The 20,680-nt window shown below is 34.4% G+C and overlaps 1 protein-coding gene across 20 annotated transcripts in view; it reads left to right on the top strand.

The window, feature by feature from the left end:
• Positions 1 to 20,680, top strand: part of Pphln1 (periphilin 1) — a 157,322-nt gene that overhangs the window by 111,121 nt on the left and 25,521 nt on the right. For 17 of the 20 annotated variants that reach the window (XM_013358489.4, XM_078014867.1, XM_078014861.1 and 14 more), the window contains 3 exons: positions 4,019 to 4,230; positions 13,933 to 13,989; positions 16,458 to 16,537. In XM_013358489.4, the coding sequence (XP_013213943.1) occupies positions 4,019 to 4,230; positions 13,933 to 13,989; positions 16,458 to 16,537 (349 nt within the window). The remainder of the gene's footprint in view (positions 1 to 4,018; positions 4,231 to 13,932; positions 13,990 to 16,457; positions 16,538 to 20,680) is intronic. The other 3 variants (XM_078014862.1, XM_013358487.4, XM_013358482.4) reach the window with 1 other exon arrangement.

Here is a 20,680-nt window from a genome sequence, read left to right as displayed (position 1 = left end):
GGGGCTGGGGTTGTGGCTCTGCGGTAGAGCACTCGCTTCGCAGGTGTAAGACCCTGGGTTTGGGGGCTGGGGATGTGGCTCAAGCGGTAGTGCGCTCGCCTGGCATGCGTGCGGCCCGGGTTCGATTCTCAGCACCACATACCAACAAAGATGTAGTGTCCGCCAAGAACTAAAAAATAAATATTAAAAAAAAATTCTCTCTCTCTCTCTCTCTCTCTCTCTCTCTCTCTCCCCTCTCTCACTCTCTCTTTAAAAAAAAAAAAAAAGACCCTGGGTTTGATCCTCAGCACCACATGAAAAAATAAATAAACAAAATAAGGATATTGTGCCCATGTATAACTTAAAAAAAAATTAAAAAACAAAGTTACTAAAAAATATAGAAAATAAAAAATGGATTGCATGTTGATAATACTATGGACATATTTAGTTTGGGTTAAGTTAAAAAAATTGCTAAAGTTAATTTCACCTATTTCCTTAAATATGGCTATAATATATAACTCAAATATATTTCTATTAGTCAATATTGATCTAACTTTCATCTTTCCTTAAAGACCCAGATCAGTTGTTTTTTAATCTACTAATACATATTTCCTTCTGAATTACAGCATCAGCCTTTTTGAACCTTCTGTCACAAACCTCATTTAGATATTAAACTTCCTCAGAGCCAGGGTGATCCTCCATAGTACCTATCATATAGTGGTTGTGTGTATTTCTGAAAAAGTAAGTTAGCCAATATTACCACTTTATCAAAGAAGGTACCGAGCTTACTTGCCTGCTGTAATGTTTTTCTTAAGTTGGTGGGTGAGGTTGGTACCAAGGGGAGAGGAGAGGCATTACTTTGAGCTGTTAAAATCTGACATGTTCTTCCCATAAGTTCATTCAGCCACCTCAGACTACTATGATAGTTCTGAACTGTGCTTTGATTTTACTGCCATCTGGTGTTGGGATTAGGAACTGTAGATTCATCATTTCAATGGAAGAAGATAGGCAGTCTTTCCTAATATGGACCTGCTCTCCTTTATCCTCTAAGTAAGCTATCAGTAAGAACTCATTTAGGGGCTGGGGTTGTAGCTTAGTGGTAGAGTGCTTGCCTAGCATTTGTGAGGAACTGGGTTCAATTCTCAGTACCACTATAAATAAATAAAACAAAGGTTCATCAAAACTAAAAAAAATTTTTTTAAAAAAGAAGTTCATTTAATTTCAATTTAGAAAATCTTTATTTTCCTTATTGGAATGCTGTTTCCTTGGCTTCACAGATAATATACTTTCTTTCTCTTTGTGTGTGTGTGTGTGTCTGTGTGTGTGTGTGTGTGTGTGTGTGTGTATTTTTCTGGCTGTTCTCTCATTTGGCAGCCCATTTCTGTTTTTTTAATGTTTTATTCTTTTAGTTGTCAGTTATATGCGGTGCTGAGAATCTAACCCAGTGCCTCACACATGCTAGGCAAACACTCTACCATTGAGTCACAACCCCAGTCCCCCATTTCTCTCTTTGTGTTATAGCTTTTAAATCATACATTCTGGGCACTCTGCTTTTTTTTTTCCTTGTTTTCATCTGTATCCATGGGTTTACTGTCTGTTTACAGGGAAATCTACATTGAGAACCAGAAATATCTTCTGAACTTCAGGTCATTGTCTCTAGTTGCTTGCCTAGATGTTATTTGATCACCTCAAACTTAATATGCTCCTATCTCAATGTGATTCTCACCCCACCTTCATTTCTCAGATCAGTTTTTCTTGTTAATCTATTATACTAGAATTCTGGGAATCAGATTGGCATTCCCCATGCATCTTTCACACTCATTTGTCAAATTTTCATCGCATGTTAAGTCTAAAAGGTATGTTCTTGGGGGTGTAAAATTTGTGACCCCATTATTGCATCTAGGTTACTATTGTTTATTCCTTGGACTAAACAGACTCCTAATTAGTTTCACTACATCCATTCTTGACTGCATTCACCTGTTTTATGTATATTTAATGTCGTTTTCTCTTAGCCTGAAAGTTCTGTGATGCAGGGACTGTGTGCATTTGGCTTCTCTTTGAGTCCCTAGCAACTGATAGAGTTCCAAAAATCTGTAGGTTTATTTGTCAATTAACGTGGTTGTGTCTTGGATTATCAATTTCCCCCTTTATTGTAAATTATCTTTTCCCCTTGACCTCCAGATATGATCAAATAAATAATAAACCCTTTCAGTCAAAGTAAGGTTAATCCCAGTTCCCCCTCTTTCTTCTGCCAGTCTTTTTTGAAAGAAAAATAATGGTTAACTCCTTCAATAGATAGATGTTTTAGTGACTAGACTTGATTTCATTATTAGGATTCTGTACCAGTTCATTTATCATTAATGAATTTTAGCTGTTTTTTTTTTTTTCCTAGGGAAACTTAATTGTGTCTATAGAGGCAGTATATTTTTTGTGTTAATTAGCTAGTGTTCAGATAACCCTAGGAAAACAAACTACTTATGTGTGACCATTAATTAATATACTGAAATTATTTTCAGAGCATTTGAAATTCAGTGTGATGAGGTTGGGAATTAGCTCAGTGATAGAGTGCTTGTGTAATATGTATACAAGGCTCTGGGTTCAATTTCTAGGACTGTGCCTTCTGCAAAAATAATGTCCATGCCATTGGTTTGTCTCTTAGCATTCTCTGTCTGAAATTTAAATAGTCTTTAATTTTAATATGGAAGTATATTTGTTAAATCATCAATTAATTAAACCCATTTGTTCTTGATAGGTTTGCTTAATAATTTTGGTTAGCTTCAACATTTTAAAGATGCTTTTTGCTTATAAATTTTTTCTAGTGGGGCTTGCTTATTCATTTGAGTTGATGATATTGCTCAATAAAAATTTTAACTTATGAAAGTAAAGATGATTTATAAAAAGTAGGTATTTAAAGATGGGCAACAATTTGTAAACTAAGGACACAAACTCAGAATTTAATAGGTACATACCAGGTTTTTTTTGGCGTGTCTGTGTGTGTTGGGTAGTCCTGAGCATTGTAGTATTTTGGTAGCATTGTTGGCACCTAGCAGCATGATCACATCTCACCCCTTATGATAACCAAAAGCCTTCTAGACATTGCCAGATTGCAGGGGCAGGGGGCAGTGATATACACAAATCATGTATCTCCTCATCTTTTTTGATATTGGAGATTTAACCCAGGGCGCTTTCCCAATGAGGTATATCCCTAGCTCTTTTTTTTTTTTTTTTTTTTTAATTTTGAGATTCACTGAGTTGCTTAGAGTTTTGCTAGGTTGCTAAGGCTGGCCTTGATTGGGATCCTCCTGTCTCAGCTTCCTGAACTGCTGAGATTACAGGTATGCACCATTGTGTCCCACCTGTGTTATCTCTTCTCTGAAAATGCTTGAGACTAGAAGTATTCAGATTTTTCCTGTCTCAGCCTCCTGAGCTACTGGGATTACAGGTGTAAACTATTGCACCTGACCTCTGTATCTCTTCTCTGAAATACTTAGGACCAGAAATATTCAGACTTCAAAAGGTTTCAAAATTTGGAGCTTTTGGGATTAGGGATGCTCATGCTCTACCTGAACATTCCCAATACTTAGAAAGGAATAAATAACATGTCATGGAATGTTTCACTAGGAAAATCTTTGATATTGCTGGGTGCCTTTGGAATTGTAGTAACTGTGTGGTTTATTGTTAAAGGCAAGAAAAATAGTTTATATATCTCTGTTTTTCACATTTTAGAATTTGTGCTTGCTTAGAATACAGTAACTTTTGTACTTGACCATCTGGCTTTTACTTAATTGAAAAAGTGGTGCATTCTAAATCATATTTAACTGATAGTTTCATTTTGTTAACTGACTTTGGCAGTTAGGTTTTGGTAGAACAAGGAACCAAGATTACAGTATAAAGAGTAGCTTGTAATTAGAGCTTTTGCCATTTATGTGTGTGTGTGTCTGTCTGTCTGTCTGTCTGTCTGCGCGTGCTTGCACATGCAGGCCTGTGTATGTATATGGAATAGAGGGTATAATTATCTTTTCTTATTTTTTCTTCAAAGGGACATGAGAGATGGCTTTAGAAGAAAAAGTTTCTACTCTTCCCATTATGCGAGAGACCGGTCTCCTCATAAAAGGGATGCTCCTTTTTTCAGAGAATCGCCTGTAGGTCGAAAGGACTCTCCACACAGCAGATCTGGCTCCAGTGTCAGTAGTAGAAGTTACTCTCCAGAACGAAGCAAAACATATTCTTTCCATCAGTCTCAACATAGAAGTATGTATTTTATATGACTCCTTTTCCTTTCACAGTTTCCACTGATGGAAGTGTACTAAGACAAATTGCCTCATAGGTGTTATAACTTTAATTTGAAGAATTTTAAAATTTATAGAGAACTTTAAAGAATAGTATAATGAATACACATGGGTTTTCCCAACTCTTTGAAGTTGGGGTCTACTTAACCTTTCACCTTCAAAATTAGTGCAGAAGTATATTCTAACTGGTTGTAAGCCAAGAGAGGGAAATAAAAAAAAGTCCAGAATATTTCTTTTACTTTTCTTTTTAACTTCCTTCCTATTTAGTGTCTTTTTCAAATAATAAGAATTTTAATTCAATAGCCTCTGCCTCCTGCATGATGAGAGTGTTGGAGAACCACCTGTCATCATCACATTGTTTTCTCTTGTAGCTGTTGCCTGGATCTGTGTTGAGCAAACATTTATTTATCTGTTATTCCTTAATTTGTAGAGCTAGGCAGAGTGAGGCTTTCTAAAAAACATGTTTTTGGTTATAGGTAGGTGTATGAATGATGGTATAAGACTTAAGAATATCATTAGAAAGCTCTCAAACCAAACAAAAACAAAAACATAGCAACTCTGTGCCTGATTGCTAAATATAATATGCTTGAGACACTTCTGGGAAACTGGAAGTTCTGTAGAGTTTAATGTTAATGAGTGTTTTCTCCTTTGGTTTTCTCTCTCCCACTTGCATATTAAAAACCCCAAACAAAAGCAAAAAGCCTTCAAGATAACAACCTCTAAACTTAGTGCTTTCATGCATAGACATATGGTAAATTAGATGCCTTTTAAGTATTTGTTTTCTGAATATGTATGACTTAAGTCAAGATCAATTAATGATTTGATTAAGAGGAAGAAAGTATCTATGGAAACTAATAATGAAGACTTTTTAACAAAACATAAAATATTAAAACAGAGACTTGAGATTCTTATTTGATAGCTTATAATAAAGCTGTTAAAAGTAGAATTGGTGAATTAGCCTTGGTTTTTTTTTTGTATATCCTTTAAAACAGAAATTTCTGGGAGACCATTTTTTTTTCTGTTTTTATGCACTTGGCTGCTTTGTGACCCAAACTCTAAAGTCTTAAGATGAAGTATGCATGAGACATAATGTGATATTCCTCTCTCAGGATCTCCAGTATACTGTTCCCATCTTTTGAGGTTTAATATCTTTAGTATATGGAATGGTGGAAAGATTGGGGGACCCAAGATATGGAGTAAACTGAAATATAGATATAAATGACTTTGCTAATTCCGTGTTTGTTTTCATTAATTTTTTAACTTTGAAAGTAAAATTTTTTAATGAAGATAAAAGAATTTGTTCTGGGAGAACTCTTGCAGGATACTTTGGTTCCTTAACTACTTATGCAATACTAAGAAAGTACTTTCTATATTCCTCTCATGCTTTCAGAATACTTATATAAGATCATCTTATTAAAAAACCAAGAAGTCTTAAGTTGAAGAAGTCTTGTTTTCAACAGTAAATGGAGAAGTAAATATTACACTTGTGATACTAGTTTTTGCTTTATCTGAACATCACAGATAGTAATTGTACCTTGCTTTCCTTCAAAGAAATACCAAGGAATAGGATCGTTCAATTATCACCATCTTAAGCTAGATTGATTAACAATGTGTTGAAATTTAGTTTGTAATGTAGTTGAAATTTTGGTAAAGATTTTAAATGTTTTTACAGATTACAGGTTAAAATAACTATTTTTAAAAATTACTTATGCCCTCATTTTTTTAATTCTTTAATTTTAAAATTTTTGCTTTTTGTTTATAACTTTTCAGAGTAATTTAACCTGCTTTAATAATAACTAGTAGTTTGACTGTAGTAATTGTTAAAGGACTAAATCTTCATAAGTCTGACATGCATTTTAACATCTCCTTTTTGTTCTTAGTTATAAGCCACAGAATTATTTAACTGCTTTTCCAACTCAAATGCCTATTTCTCATTTTGTGTTTATATACACATATAATTAAATTTCTTCTACTTAGCTTTTTAGGTAAATCCTATGGAACTTTGTATTGCTTCAGACTAATTACCCTTCTAAAACAAACTTATTTTCATACCATACTTCACTAATAAGAACTTGGTTCTTATGTTAGTTAGGCTGACCTGGACATAACTGTGAAAGCAACATTCTTTTTAGTCCTTTTTGTTTGTATTCAGATGCTAACAGTGTGTAGACTTTTAACCTCATTTTCTTTTAACATTTACCCTTTATTTAGCATGTAGCCTTAAAAGCAACATCAGAATTCATTAAATTCAGTCTCTTATCCATTCTTTTATATATAGTATTTTATTTATTTATGTGGTGCTGAGGATCGAACCCAGTGCCTCACACTTGCTAGGCAAGTGCTTTACCACTCAGACCCAGCCCCTTTTATACTCATTTTTTGTTGAAGTCTTTCTTATAATATCTCAGTTTGGCCATTCCACCTCTGTATATAGCTCATTGTTTAGAAAATAATCTTTTTTTCTAACATCTACTAAATACTAGTTATTTTTCTTAAGCCACATATACAAACAAACATTTCTTTTTTGTTGTAACCTTTTACATACTGGAGGAGTAGTATCATATCCTTTTATTCCCCAGAGTTGAATTTAGATACTTTTAGAGATCTATTAACCTCAAGCTTTGATCATTATTTGTTGTTACTCAATCACTTGTGACCCTCCAACTTTACTATTATCTTGTCTTTATTTCCATTTAGGGATCTCATTGGAAGGCCTTATCAGATGCACTCTTGCTAAAATTTTAAGTTGTAAAGCATTTCCTCAATCAAACAGTGACATAAAGATTGTGTTGCTTTGTTTTTATAAACCATTGTGGCTTGCAGGAACTTACAAACTACTTCTTTGTTAATTTATTCTAAACATTTGCCAAATTTACCAGTGATGCTTATTTTTTAATGAGGCTGTATAGCATTTTGCTTCAGTTTAAAAAAAAAAACGTAATTGCTATAGAAGATTTGCAGAGTTTTTGTTGTTGTTAAAGTTGTTGCCCTGTTTTTCTCCAGCCTAACTTCCTCTTATTTTCTTGATTTTTGGCAAGTATTCCAAAGAAAGACTATTACACATTTCTGTTTAATTCTTTTAAAAATACTTGTTCTAAGTGTTCAAATATTAAAAAACACTTTTGATACCAGTGTATTTGGAAGTGTTCATTATTGAACTTTATTATAGTGGGAAAAGATGTATATCTTAAGAACTATTGGTTATGTAGAAATTTTGTGTGCGTGTATGTGGTGCTAGGAATTGAACCCAGGGGTTCCCAACAACTGAGCTACATCCACAGTTCTTTTTATATTTGAGACAGGATCTTGCTAAGTTGCCCAGGCTGTCCTCAAATTTGCCATGCTCCTGCCTTGGTTTCCTGAATCACTGGGGTTACAAGTGTGCACCATTGCACCCCCAATAAAGCATTTTTTTTAAAAAAAATTAGAGTTTAATTTTGTATTTAGAGAGCAGGCTTTTCTGTGCAGATTTGAAGTAGTAATGGGAATATGGAAATAAGATTGTATACTAGTAATAGAAAGGGAGGCTAAGGCCATTCTCCTAACAACTACATATATATCATAGTGTTTCTTAGTTGGAACCATTGTATTTGCGTTCAGTACGTATACTTGTCTTTTAACAAAAATATATTGAAGATATATGGTTTGCCAAGCAATTCAGATCTCTACCATCTTTAGTTTATAATCTAGTTAAAGAGGCAAGCAAACAAATAATTAAATAAGAATAAGCATTTTAGGTAGTATATGAAGGATGAGTAGAAATTTGTGAGAGAATGCCAGTAGAGAAGATTTATTGGGATTAGCTGTGTTCTTTTGGAATTCCTGAAAAGTCTTGAGCTATTAACTGATTCACACTATTAATTAGCTGTTGAATTAGATTCTATAATATATTATTCTTATTTAAGAACCTATTGTTTAGTCATAAGAGAGCTTTGGCTGTGAGTTTCCTGGGTGAACCCTAGGAATACAGGTGTAGCTTTTCTGGCATCTGAATGATAAAAGTTCTAAAGCAGTAATCGATTAATACTAGATGTGTAGACATTTTATAGTGTCCTTGCTTGCGACTTAGTATGTTCTCTCAGTAGCAAGCATTCATAAATGTGTACAGGTGATACAGTATTTTTCTTATGTACAAAAGTGAGCTTTACATGCTTTTAGTGGATATATTAGAGCACTACTCAGCAGGGCACTTTCAAGAGTTCCTAGTCAGTTGACTTTACTTCAGCTTGTCAGTATCTGACCTGATAGATTGTGGGCCAGTGATGCTGCAAAGCTTTCTCCACCTCTATCCCAGTATCATTTCCCCATCATTTTTGGTTACCTTTAATACAGAACATATTTCTGGGATTGACACAGTGGATACAAGTACTCGTTTTCTGTTATAGACTTTCTTGAATGAACTGGTAAATCTCTAAGAAGTCACACTCTTTTATTTATTTATTTATTTGTTTGTTTGTTTGTTTGTTTATTCCCCACATTTTTTTTATTGGTTGTTCACAACATTACACAGCTCTTGACATATCATATTTCATACATTAGATTGTAGTGGGTTATGAACTCCCAATTTTACCCCAAATGCAGATTGCAGAATCACGTCGGTTACACATCCACAATTTTATATAATGCCCTATTAGTAATTGTTGTATTCTGCTACCTTTCCTATCCCCTACTATCCCCCCTCCCCTTCCCTCACATCTTCTCTCTCTACCCCATCTACTGTAATTCATTTCTCTCCTTGTTTATTTTCCCATTCCCCTCACAACCTCTTATATGTAATTTTGTATAGCAATGAGGGTCTCCCTTCATTTCCATGCAATTTCCCTTTTCTCTCCCTTTCCCTCCCATCTCATGTCTCTGTTTAATGTTAATCTTTTCTTCCTGCTCTTCCTCCCTGCTCTGTTCATAGTTGCTCTCATTATATCGAAGAAGACATTTGGTATTTGTTTTTTAGGGATTGGCTAGCTTCACTAAGCATAATCTGCTCTAGTGCCATCCATTTCCCTGCAAATTCCATGATTTTGTCATTTTTAAGTGCTGCGTAATATTCCATGGTGTATAAATGCCACATTTTTTTAATCCATTCATCTATTGAAAGGCATCTGGGTTGGTTCCACAGTCTAGCTATTGAGAAGTCACACTCTTTAACCAGAATTCCTGAATTCTCCTGTTTGTCTGTGGTCCAGAAAAACAAACCATTTTCTATTTCAAATCTTCAGTTGTCAAAGGAGAGATGAATGTAATACCTGTGCTGTGAAGTTTGTTTCTTGAATTTGAAGGTTTCTTTTTGTTGCTATTTGCCAAGCACTGTATGTACTGAGTCAGTTGTTTACAAGGCATAGACCCTAACTTTATTATCTCTCTCGATGATTTCTGTTTTTTTTTTTCGTGCAATATCCTTTGTTCTTATGAGTTATTATAATGAATAGCACTTGATGCTGTTGGATGACTCCTTGCTTTCAGTAGGAAAATATAGAAGAAAGCATATTTTTGAAAGATCGTAGATTTGTATTCAGCTATTTCATTTGGTGAATCAACAAATACTGTGCAATCTTTTTTTTTTTTAACATTTTTTAGTTGTCGTTGGACACAATATCTTTATTTTATTTATTTACTTTTAATGTGGTGCTGAGGATCAAACCCAGGGCCTCACACATGCTAGGCGAGCATTCTACCGATGAGTCACAATCCCAGCCCCTGCAATTCTTAAAGAACTTCTTGAATGTTTTTTTTGGAGCTACTTCTCCAGCTTTTGCTTTTACTTTAAAAAACCTTTATGTCTTGTGTATAGAACTAATAAAGATGTTTCTTGACTTACAGTAGTACTATATTCATCATCATAAGTTGAAAATATATTTAATTCACCAGACTACTGAACTTCTAGTTTAGCAACACAGTACACTGTAGAGTTTTGGTTGTTTACCCTTGTGATCAGTGTGACTGACTGGGAGCTGTGGCTTGCTGCCACTGCTTAGCATTCAGTTACAGTATTATACAACATTAGTCCTGGAAAAGATCAAATTTCAAAGTACAGTTTCTACTGAATGCATATGGCCAATATACCATTATAAAGTTTCAAAATTATAAGTTGAACCATTTTAAGTTAGAAAGTATTTGTAATTGGCTTTTTTAAAAATCTTTATTTTTCTTTAACCACCAATATTTATAAATTTTGATTTCTATACTGCCACTTACAGAATTTTCCTTCTTGGTTTATTTCCTTAATCCTAATTTAAGATTAATTTCTTTTTTTGTGGAACTGGGGATTGAACACAAGGGAGCTTTATAAATGAGCTATACCCCAGACCTTTTTATTTTTTGAGACATGGTCTCCCTAAGTTGCAGGCTGGCCTTGCACTTACTTGCAGTCTTCCTACTTCAGCCTCTCTGAGTCACTGTGATTATAGGTGTGTGCCATCTGCCCAGCAATACTCATTTTCTTTAGCAAATCACAGCAAAGGCAAGAATATTTTGACCCCTTTTTCCCCCTTTGCTGTCAAGCAGAAAGTTAGTGTCTGTTTACTAGGATGAGTGAGATTAATTTGAGGTGTAATAGCTAAGTAGCTAGTGAATAACATCCTGTCAGTTAGAATGTAGAATAGTGAGTAGAAGGGACAGATTTGAGAAATGTGTTTCATAGTGTTGATTGAAACCAACTAGGAATAGCAGAGCAAAAAGAATTGAGGTTAGGAGGAACACTTACATTTAGGAAACAAGAGGTAACAGAAAAGAAAAGGAAAGATATAGTTAGAAAGATATATGGGATCAACATAAAAATACAAAAGGCACTGAGGGTTCAAAATGTTCTGGGGCCCCAACCTGTGTTGCTATTGGGAGGTCATGGAACCTTTAGGATGTGGAGCCTACTTAGAAGATTGTCTTTCAAGGAGACCCTTCCTGCTTTCTCTGCTGCCGTGAGGTGTACTGGCCTCTTATATCATTTTCCCATAATGATACACTGTGCTACCACATGTCCAAAGAAATGGGGCCAAGCCACTGTGGACTACAACCTCCAAAACTGTGACTAGAGTAAACCTTTTCTCCTTATAAGCTGGTTATCTCAGATTTTGTCACAGAAAGGTGACTGATACAGGCATGAAAAACCAATTTTAAAATATTAAGAAAATCTTATGTATAAGTCATTAAAGTGTCAAGGGTAAGAGTGAGGTCTTGGGGCTGGGACTGTAGCTCAGTGGTAGAGCACTTGCCTTGCACATGGAGGTACTGGGTTCGATCCTCAGCACCACATAAAAATAAATAAATAAAGATATTCTACTCTACAACTAAAAAAAAAAAATGAGGTCTTTAGTTCTAAAGTGAGCAAATCAGTAGAAACTGGGATGAAGAGTTTAAGCACAGTGGTGTTATTACTATTTAATCTTGTGTTACAAAAAAACACCCCAACACTTAGTGGATTGATTTAGTCACTATTTCTTCAAGATTCTATAATTATAATATATGGTTTTACTGGTGTGTTAGGAATCTAGATCTATTTAAAGCAACATTGTTGGGAATCTAACTAAATGTTCAGTAACTACAGTGTCTCTGAAATTTGGAATCAAAATTATGTTGTTAAAGACCTTATTTTTTGTATTTGCTTATATCAGTGGAGTGAATATTCCCATCATGATTGATTTTAAGCTATCAACATATAGTAACTAATTGAACACAAAGTTTGATAGGATGGGTGGTACAGTCCACTCTTACCAGCTAGTATGAGGTGGACTAAGGCTCTAATAGATGTCTGTAAAATATCATTTGTTCTTATCTCTTGGTTTGAAAAAGAATTTGAGGAAGCTTGGTGAAATAAAACACTTTATAAAACAAATAAAAAGATGGAAGAGTTTATTTTAAAGGGAAATAAGGATAGGAAATAAAAGTAAGAATAAAGTGTATGTCTACCATAATGCTCTAGACAGTTGCTGTACATAAACTAAGAATTTAACCATAGCAAATAGAAAAGTAATAGTAATAGTGTCCATAGTATATCTAACATAAAAGCAGATCAGCTGTTCAGGATTAACAAAAACTTGCCTGAAGCTAGAGAGATCAGTGAATGAGAAAAGTCTACTGTATCTTCCATATCATTATTGAAAATAAAGGATGGCATTATTTCCATGATATTTCTTTTTTTTAAACCTTAATTTGGCTTTTTTTTTTAAAGAGAGAGAGAATTTTTTAATATTTATTTTTTAGTTTTCGGCAGACACAACATCTTTATTTGTATGTGGTGCTGAGGATCGAACCCGGGCCGCACACATGCCAGGCGAGCATGCTACCACTTGAGCCACATCCCCAGCCCTCCATGATATTTCTTGAAACATAGTTCAAGGCAGGTTACTGACAATGTCAAACAGTTTTGGAAAAGGGCATTTTAAAGAAAGGTTTTAAATAAATGCTACAAAGTTTGCCCTTATTGTAGAATTATCTGGGCTTCCTAATTGGTATATTTAGGCTGTTTAGAAAGTTTATTCTATCTGCATCATTAAAAGTTTGCGGGCAAGAAAACTAACAAATGTTTCGGGATTTATAGCTATGGATTTGTTTTTAAAGAAAAACCATATATAAGATAATTTGCTTAAGGAGAATCAGCAAAATTTAGTAATAGGCTGTTTGTTGAAAGCAAATCAGAATGACTGTTTGAATTTTTCCCCAGTATTTTTCTTGATTTCTAGTGTTGATTCATTTTTCACTCCTGATTTGGTGTATGTGTCTCATTCTGTACAAGTTTTTTTAATCTGAACTTTATGGGTGAGATTAAGTACTTGTAACAATGAATAGAATTGTTCCTTTTCTTCTCTTGATGTCTTATCTTTGATCCTTTTCTCATTCCTTTCTGCCCATGCTGTCATTGACTGGCCTCATCTTAATACTTCTAGTGAGCTTCTGGCCTATATGGGGGCCGTTTAAATCTTTTCCCTATATTCTCTCATGGTTCTGTAACAGATTCTGAAATAATATAACAGCAGGCAGATCCACAGGAGAAAAGAAATAGAAATTTATTACATGTGTATGTAATATATAAGACTCAAAAGAATGACTAAATGGTTGAAGTATGTGGCTTTGGAATAGAAGCTTGGGGTTTCAGGTGGGAAGGTGTCAATAAGCTATGGGATCGTGAGGAGAGGAATGCACTGAAAAGAAAAGGTTTTCTTGCTATGCAGATAAAATCTCAGGTAATGTCTGAGTTGTTCTCAAAAGAGTAAGTGACAGCCTAAAAGCATCTGGTTCAGGTGCTGAACTTCTAGTCTCTCTTCCTGATACTATGTGATTCCTTTTTAGGCAGATTTAAAGGACCTCAAAGGAAGCCTCTTTTTGCATCTACTGTTTGTTATTTTAGATGTACATTTCTTTTACAAAAGGAAAGTTTTTAAGAGCTATTCCTGTGTCTGTTGTTTCTCTGAATAGTGATCTCAGTATGCCAAAGAAGTATACCTTGTATGGCATGTTTGGTCTCCCATACCCTAAACAAAGATTTTTTCCATTCCGTTATTATTCATCTTCAGAGGTGGTTGCTCAGGCAACCCAGCTTGAAAGCAGAGTAGGAAAGGGTAGCTAGTAAACACTCAGAAGTTCCTGTTCTTGTTGCTCCTACTTCTGGGTTCTTATCTTTCCATCTGGGCACAGAGGTGCTGGTGTTAATTCCTGCCTGCCCACCTTTCCCTAGAGCCTGTGCGTGTTGGTGCCTCCTACAAACGGCAGAATGAAGGAAAGCCAGAAAGAGGTGAGTTTTGAGCTAGATTCTGATTTGGGATTTTGAAGGGGTGGGAGACTTGAATAGGTAGAGGTAATGGAAATGGGAAAAATATATAACTGCTCCATTAGTCCGTTATTGTCATTAGAGTTAGATAGCACTGCAGCAGTAGGATTAGGATATGTGGGTTCATTGTATGGGCTAGCCATTCCTGACTAGGAATATAACCATCCATGGGAGGCTTAGATCTATAGAATAGAGAGGCCCTTGGCAGGTGGGATCAAGGAATTTCTGTTTACCTTTTCTGTGCTTTTTCTGCTGCCATCATCATTTTCTTTGTCCTTTGCTTCTTGCCTGTCCCTCCCATTTATGTAAACAGGTGTTAAGAAATGTATGTAGATATATGATAAACTGCCTGCCTTGCCTGTTAGTGTTTCTTTGCTTCTGCACACTGAGGTTGGTTGACATCAGCCTAGATTAGCTTTTAAGCAGCTTAAATCAGAAAAGGTCCTAAGACTGACATAGGACCATACCTGACATATCTGCAGTACTGATGCCCTGTTTATAAAGGAATTGCTAAATAAGGGATTAACAACTGCTTGTGACAGGTTCTTTGTTTTTTGTTTTTCTTTTTCTTCTGTGTCTAGCACATGCATGTTAGAATTGAGCTTGCAGTTATGCTTTTAGTTAGTATAGCCTGCTGTGCTGATTGGTCATCTTTCAAGGGCTTGCTTATTTGAGTAGAATGGAGAAGTCAATGCATGCTAAAGGTAGAAAATAAGTTTCACCTTTTTACCTAATTTTGAATGCCTAATCTTGTCTTTAAGACTTTGAGTTAAATAGGCTGTGGCTATTCAAAAAGGAATGAGCTATGATACTTGTTCCTTTAGGAAATTTTGGTATAGTGGGATAGACTGATATTATCTCAGTGTGATGTAGAGTTTGCCACATGCAATGGGAATACAATAAAGAATAACTAAATAAATCATATTCTTGGCTTTGGTGATGTAATGATGGTTTGTATCATGTTTCTTTTGATTTCTAAGGCATACCGTAAATTTTTAGCCTGCTCAGTATGAAAACCTTTTTTGGTACCAGGGTTGTGGTACCCTAAATTCTACGTTATGTCTTTTTAAAAACTGTTAGCGCTTCAAAATTGGAATACTCAGCCTAGAGCCAGGAATTCTCAACCTCAACCTCAACATTATTGACATTTGAGTGTAGAGATTCTTTTTTATGAGGATGTCTCCCCAACAGGTATTTTTAGTAGCACCTCTGGCCTCTACTTAGTATGCCTGTGGCATTCTCTTTCTGTGACAATCAAAAATGTCTTATATTGCTCAGTATGTGGGGTGGGAGGTACAAAACTGTCCCTGATTGAAGGTCATGGGTATAGAGAAACTTCTTGGGTCTTCAGGACATTGGAAAGGGGTGTTATTCACTACTGCCCCAGGTGCTTGGAAACCTTTGAGTTTCTAGGCCTTTGCTTAGCAATCTTGGCTGTTGTGAGGAAGAACTGGAAGAGGCGTTTTGACCAGAACTGGCTTTGCCTCAGTTTCAAGGTCGTTTTGCCTTTGCTTTTGCCTTTGACTTGCTCTTCTGGCCTTAACCCACTCTCCATTCTCAATCAGCTCTGTGTGACTTAAAAGTTGATGCCACTTTCTTCTTTTCTCCATATTATTAATTGTTTGTTTGTTTTCCCCCACTCCAGCAACTAAGGACAGAGAGTTTGACAATTTAGTGAAATGTTTTTCTATCAATAACATTATTGTTACCAATTTTAAAGATTATATTTAAACATACTTTTTGGTTGTTGTTGAACCTACTAAAGTAATATTGCTTAAATGTACTTCCTGGCTTAAGTTTCTATAAAACATGGTGTATGTGTACAGCACTTAAGTATCTGAAGTGACTTAAGATAGAGTTAGTGGCTTTAGACTTATTTCATGCCATCAAACAAATATTTGGGAATTCATTCATGCCAGGCTCTGGATTAGTACTCTGAATTATAGTTTTCTAATTTTACTTTTTAAACTGTATAAACATTTCAGGAGTATCTAAATTTCCTATACGTAGCTCTCCTTGAGCTAGCCTTTGATTAGCTCTATTAGTATCTATATAATAACTACAATAACTATTTGCTTGTTTATATTGTGATATGTTAAATATTAACATGTAGTTGCAGGGAAAAGGAAGCATTCATGATTTAAAATTGTGTTTTGCCTTTCCTCAGGCATTGTCTTCTCTGTAGCTCCAGGTTTGATAACTGATATTGGTGTGGCCTAGATTGCCGTATATATCATTTGGCTCTGAGTTACTTTAAATATTTGATCTTGTGAGTCTCTGAGAAAGGTAGTTTTAGATATTAATGTAATTAATTTAATAATGTGATGTAACATTTCAGTACTAAAATAAATCTATGATCCTCTCCCATTAATTCAGTTACAAAATCACTTGAGAACAAATGAACTAGAAAAATTTTATATTTTTTTGTATAGGTAAAGAAAGACCAGTCCAGTCTTTGAAAACATCAAGAGACACTTCACCCTCAAGTTCATCAGCAGTTCCTTCATCAAAGGTTTGTTATTTTCCTAAAATGAGTTTAAAGAAGAATGATAAAGTCAATAAGATTGGCTAGTACAGATGCTCTTAGCATGTATAATCATACCTATGGGGCTGATTTGCTCCATTTAAATAGTTGAATTTTAAGTAACCACAATTTTAAAATAGCAGAGTAAATGAACACTTTTCTTATAGAATTTTTTTTCATAGGTTGTGCTAAAATTAATATTTACTGCTACAGCCCTTGTTCATCTTGACAGTAATCAGGTGGGAATAAATATTCAGATGGGGCATAGTTGTAGATTTTTGCTTTTTGGGGGAAGTTGGGGGTATAGGTAAAGACTTAACATTTATTTATAATTAGTCAATTTGGTGTATTAGTGGTATTCTTATTAATTCATACAGAAATTCTCTGATATTGGTAGGTATAAATCTCCATTCTACAGCAGATTGGAGGTTCAGAGGTTAAATAATTTTCTTAAGGGATAGCTACTTTTTTATTATTATTATTAGTTGTTCAAAACATTACAAAGCTCTTGACATATCATATTTCATACATTTGATTCAAGTGGATTATGAACTCCCATTTTTATCCCGTATACAGATTGCAGAATCACATCAGTTGCACATCCACGTTTTTACATACTGCCATACTGTTTTTTTCTTTTAACTATCACTTTCCAGCATCTCAAAACATGTTGAAAAGTCAGACCCTATGTTTTTTATCCCCAAAATTTAATATTTGAGAAATTGCTGTTTCCATCTGTTCTCTTTCTTTACAATTTTCACACTCTTTCTCTTGCCCACAATTGTTGCTTCTTATATTCTCTTCTTCACTTCTTTTTGTTCTTCTCCCTTTATTATTTTTGACTTTCCAGGATTACTTGGAAGTCTGTGCTGCGTATTCAAGGGACAGCTTCTTCTCTGCCTCAGAGGGGAAAAGTTTGTGACAACTTGTATCATTGGAACTTTCTCAAAGTCAGAGGGTTCTAGAGTAATAGGTTGCTTTTTGTGTATATATATATATATATATATATATATATTTTTTTTTTTTTTTAATTTGTTTAGTTAGTTTTAGGCGGACACAATATGTTTATTTTATTTTTATGTGGTGTTGAGGATCGAACCCAGTGCCTCACGCATGCCAGGCGAGCACGCTACCTACTGCTTGAGCCACATCCCCAGCCCAATAGGTTGCTTTTTAATGTTATGTTGCTGGATTGAATCCAAGGCTTCATGTATGCTAGGCAAGTGGTCTACCACTAAACTATGTCCCCAACCCTGGAATGGCAAGTTTTAAATAGCAAAAATTGATAAGATTTTTTGGTTCTGTCTTAAACACATTAAGAGTGCTTTACCCACATGAAAGACTGACTTATTTTTCTTGTCAGTTAATAAAGAATAGATAGAACCTGCCAAAGTCAAGTCACCACAAAAATTTAAATTATTACATATGAAGTTTTAATTTCTCCCCAAATACACTGCTATCTAAAAATAAGTTATAGGGCTAGAGTGGTAGCTCAGTGGTAGAGCCCTCGCCTAGCACCAGCGAGACGCTGGGTTCGATCCTCAGCATCACGTAAAAATAAATAAATAAAATAAAGGTATTGTGTCCAACTATAACTAAAAAATGAATATTAAAAAAAATAAGAATAAGTTTTAAAGTAGGACTTTGCACTGCATGTTAAAACATTTAATGTGAAACAACGATGAATTTTTTTGCCATTTTTGTCATATTTCATGTAAATGGTTGCACTTTTGTTATAGACTGTAAAATCTTAAAATGGAAAAAATATCAAAATTTTAGATGTATAATTATTTTGCATATTAGGAAAGTGTAGCTCCGTGTGTTCTTTGCCAAGGGCTACAGAGTAGATATCAAAAGCTTTGGTTCATAGATCTGATTTGGTAGAGGACTTTTTCTTATAAACATTGTTGTCCTTAAATAGGAATACGTTTTCAGAAAGTTTATTTTTTGCTATTAGAAGGTAGTTCCAATAGCTTTTCAAGTGCACACATTTAATGACAGATTAGTAGTTTAAGTTATAGTAGGTTTTTACTTTGTTTTCTGTTGAGAGCCCATATGAACATTTATGTTTTGCTTTATAACTCCCTCTTAAAAAGATACTCCCCCAAAAAATCAAATATAATTTTTTTTCTTGGATGTATTTGTGTGTGTTTTCTTGTACCTTTTAAAAAATCTTATATTACTAAGTAGTAATAAAGATATTGCTTTATATAATATCTTTTAAACCTTCTATATGGGCAGGGTGTTGGAGCCAGATATTTAGACTTGCTTCTAGCTATGGAATTTACTTGGAAGGGAAGTTTCAAATTTTCTCTTTTCCCTCTGAAGGTTTGGTAATTTTAGTCTATGAAATGAACTGACTGTAAACAGTCATAGAAGACAAACTAAAAATTTATTATATGTCTAAGCATGTGAGCCACCCAGAAAGTATGAGATCAAGGAAAGGATCATATGATTGAAGTTTATATAATATCTTGTGGTGCACAAGGGAATAGAGTTTAGAGGTCCTGAACCAGGGGAAGTAGTAACAGAAGCCATGGGGGAGGTTCAGGAGAAGTACTGTGTGGGATAAAACTTATCTTATTATGCAGACACAGTTTCCTAGGCAGCAGCTCTCTGAGGACCACCTGTGGTAATCTTTCTGGCCCAGGTGTCAGGCTTGAAATCTCATTTTTCTTTGAAAAACCTGTCCAAGGCAGATATAGGGATCTCAAAGAAAAAGACCACTTAAACCTTCTGCTTCTTTTACTCATGTAGATAAATATAAATTTCTTTTTTGTAAAAGGACAGTTTTTTAAAGCCATACACGTGTCTGTAGAGATCGTCACTTTTTCTGAATAATCAACTCAAAATATGTCACAAAGAGATATCTTTGGAGCAGGATACTTTACTGTCCCACAACTCCATGTATATATAAATCATTGTGAATATTACCAGTGACCAGTCAGTAGTTTGGTGAGTTTAATTAGGAAGAAAGTCAAATGGTTTTTTTTTTTTTTTCCCCCAGTATTAATTAGGGACTTTGACCTCAGTTTCCTGGTTTACAGGCTGAGGTGACAAGCTTGTAACACCTTTATGGAATTTTTATTTAATTGAAGTATTTTGTATATAGAATGGTTTTTTAAAAGCACTATGTTAATAGTGATGCACCATAAGGTGGATTTTTTTTTTTAAGGAAAAAAAAAAGAAAAACAAGGACTGGCATCGGGAGTAGAGATATATTTGGGATCAATAATGTAACTTAGAAAAAATATAGGGACAAAATGAGGACTGTCAAGGCATGATTGATGAAATGGATATAAGGAAATGGTAAGGTTTTATGATAAGGTTTTCTATAAGGAAATGGAATCAGCAAGTTACTATTAGGGCCCTAGAGAAGGGTTTTTCTTATTTGTGCTTTACTATTTTACATCTCATTCTATAGATTATGCTTTTAAATGATACTATGGGAATAATTATGTGATCCAGTAGACATTTTATTTTGTTTTTATGTTTCCCCCATGAACTCATTGGTCTTCTTCAAATATGTTTAGGTGTAATAGATTTATATCAATTAATATACAGAAAAGAAACAAAAAAATATCAAGCCTATCCTAGATGTTTTCAAGTCTGTTAACCTCTCTTCATTTTCATAACTACTTTATAAGGTATTACTAATGTCTATGTTGTAAATGAAAAAAACAAGCCAAGATTGAAGCATTATTAATAATGTGTATAAAGCCATCTTTCTAGCAATTGATTAAATTGCATTTCACAACTGTCTGCCTGTAACTCCAAAGCCCATAATTTGTTCATAGTGTAATTGGTTAGAGGAAGAAATATTAGTAGGCTCAATGAAATTTAAGTTTTAAAACTGTGTAAGGAGTAGGATTTATATGATTTATTATAAATTATAAAGATGACACATCTGGACTTTTCCTACTGCATTACTTAGGAACTTGCTTTAATGAAATTTTGGCATCATTTATTTTGACTATAAAGATAAAACACTGAAATTAGTTTATAATGTCTTTTATATTTTATATACAATTAGTATATGAGTTAAATTGTGTCTTTTGCTTTGTTCCCTAGTTGAATTTCTGAAGTTTTATGTAGATTAAATTGTCAGTTAGGTCTAGTCTATATGTCTTA

This window comes from Ictidomys tridecemlineatus, chromosome 6, assembly GCF_052094955.1.
Source record: "Ictidomys tridecemlineatus isolate mIctTri1 chromosome 6, mIctTri1.hap1, whole genome shotgun sequence".
In the NCBI taxonomy this organism is placed as follows: domain Eukaryota; kingdom Metazoa; phylum Chordata; class Mammalia; order Rodentia; family Sciuridae; genus Ictidomys; species Ictidomys tridecemlineatus.
The sequence above is the reverse complement of the archived record's forward strand: the minus strand, read 5'-3'. Positions and strand labels throughout refer to the sequence as shown.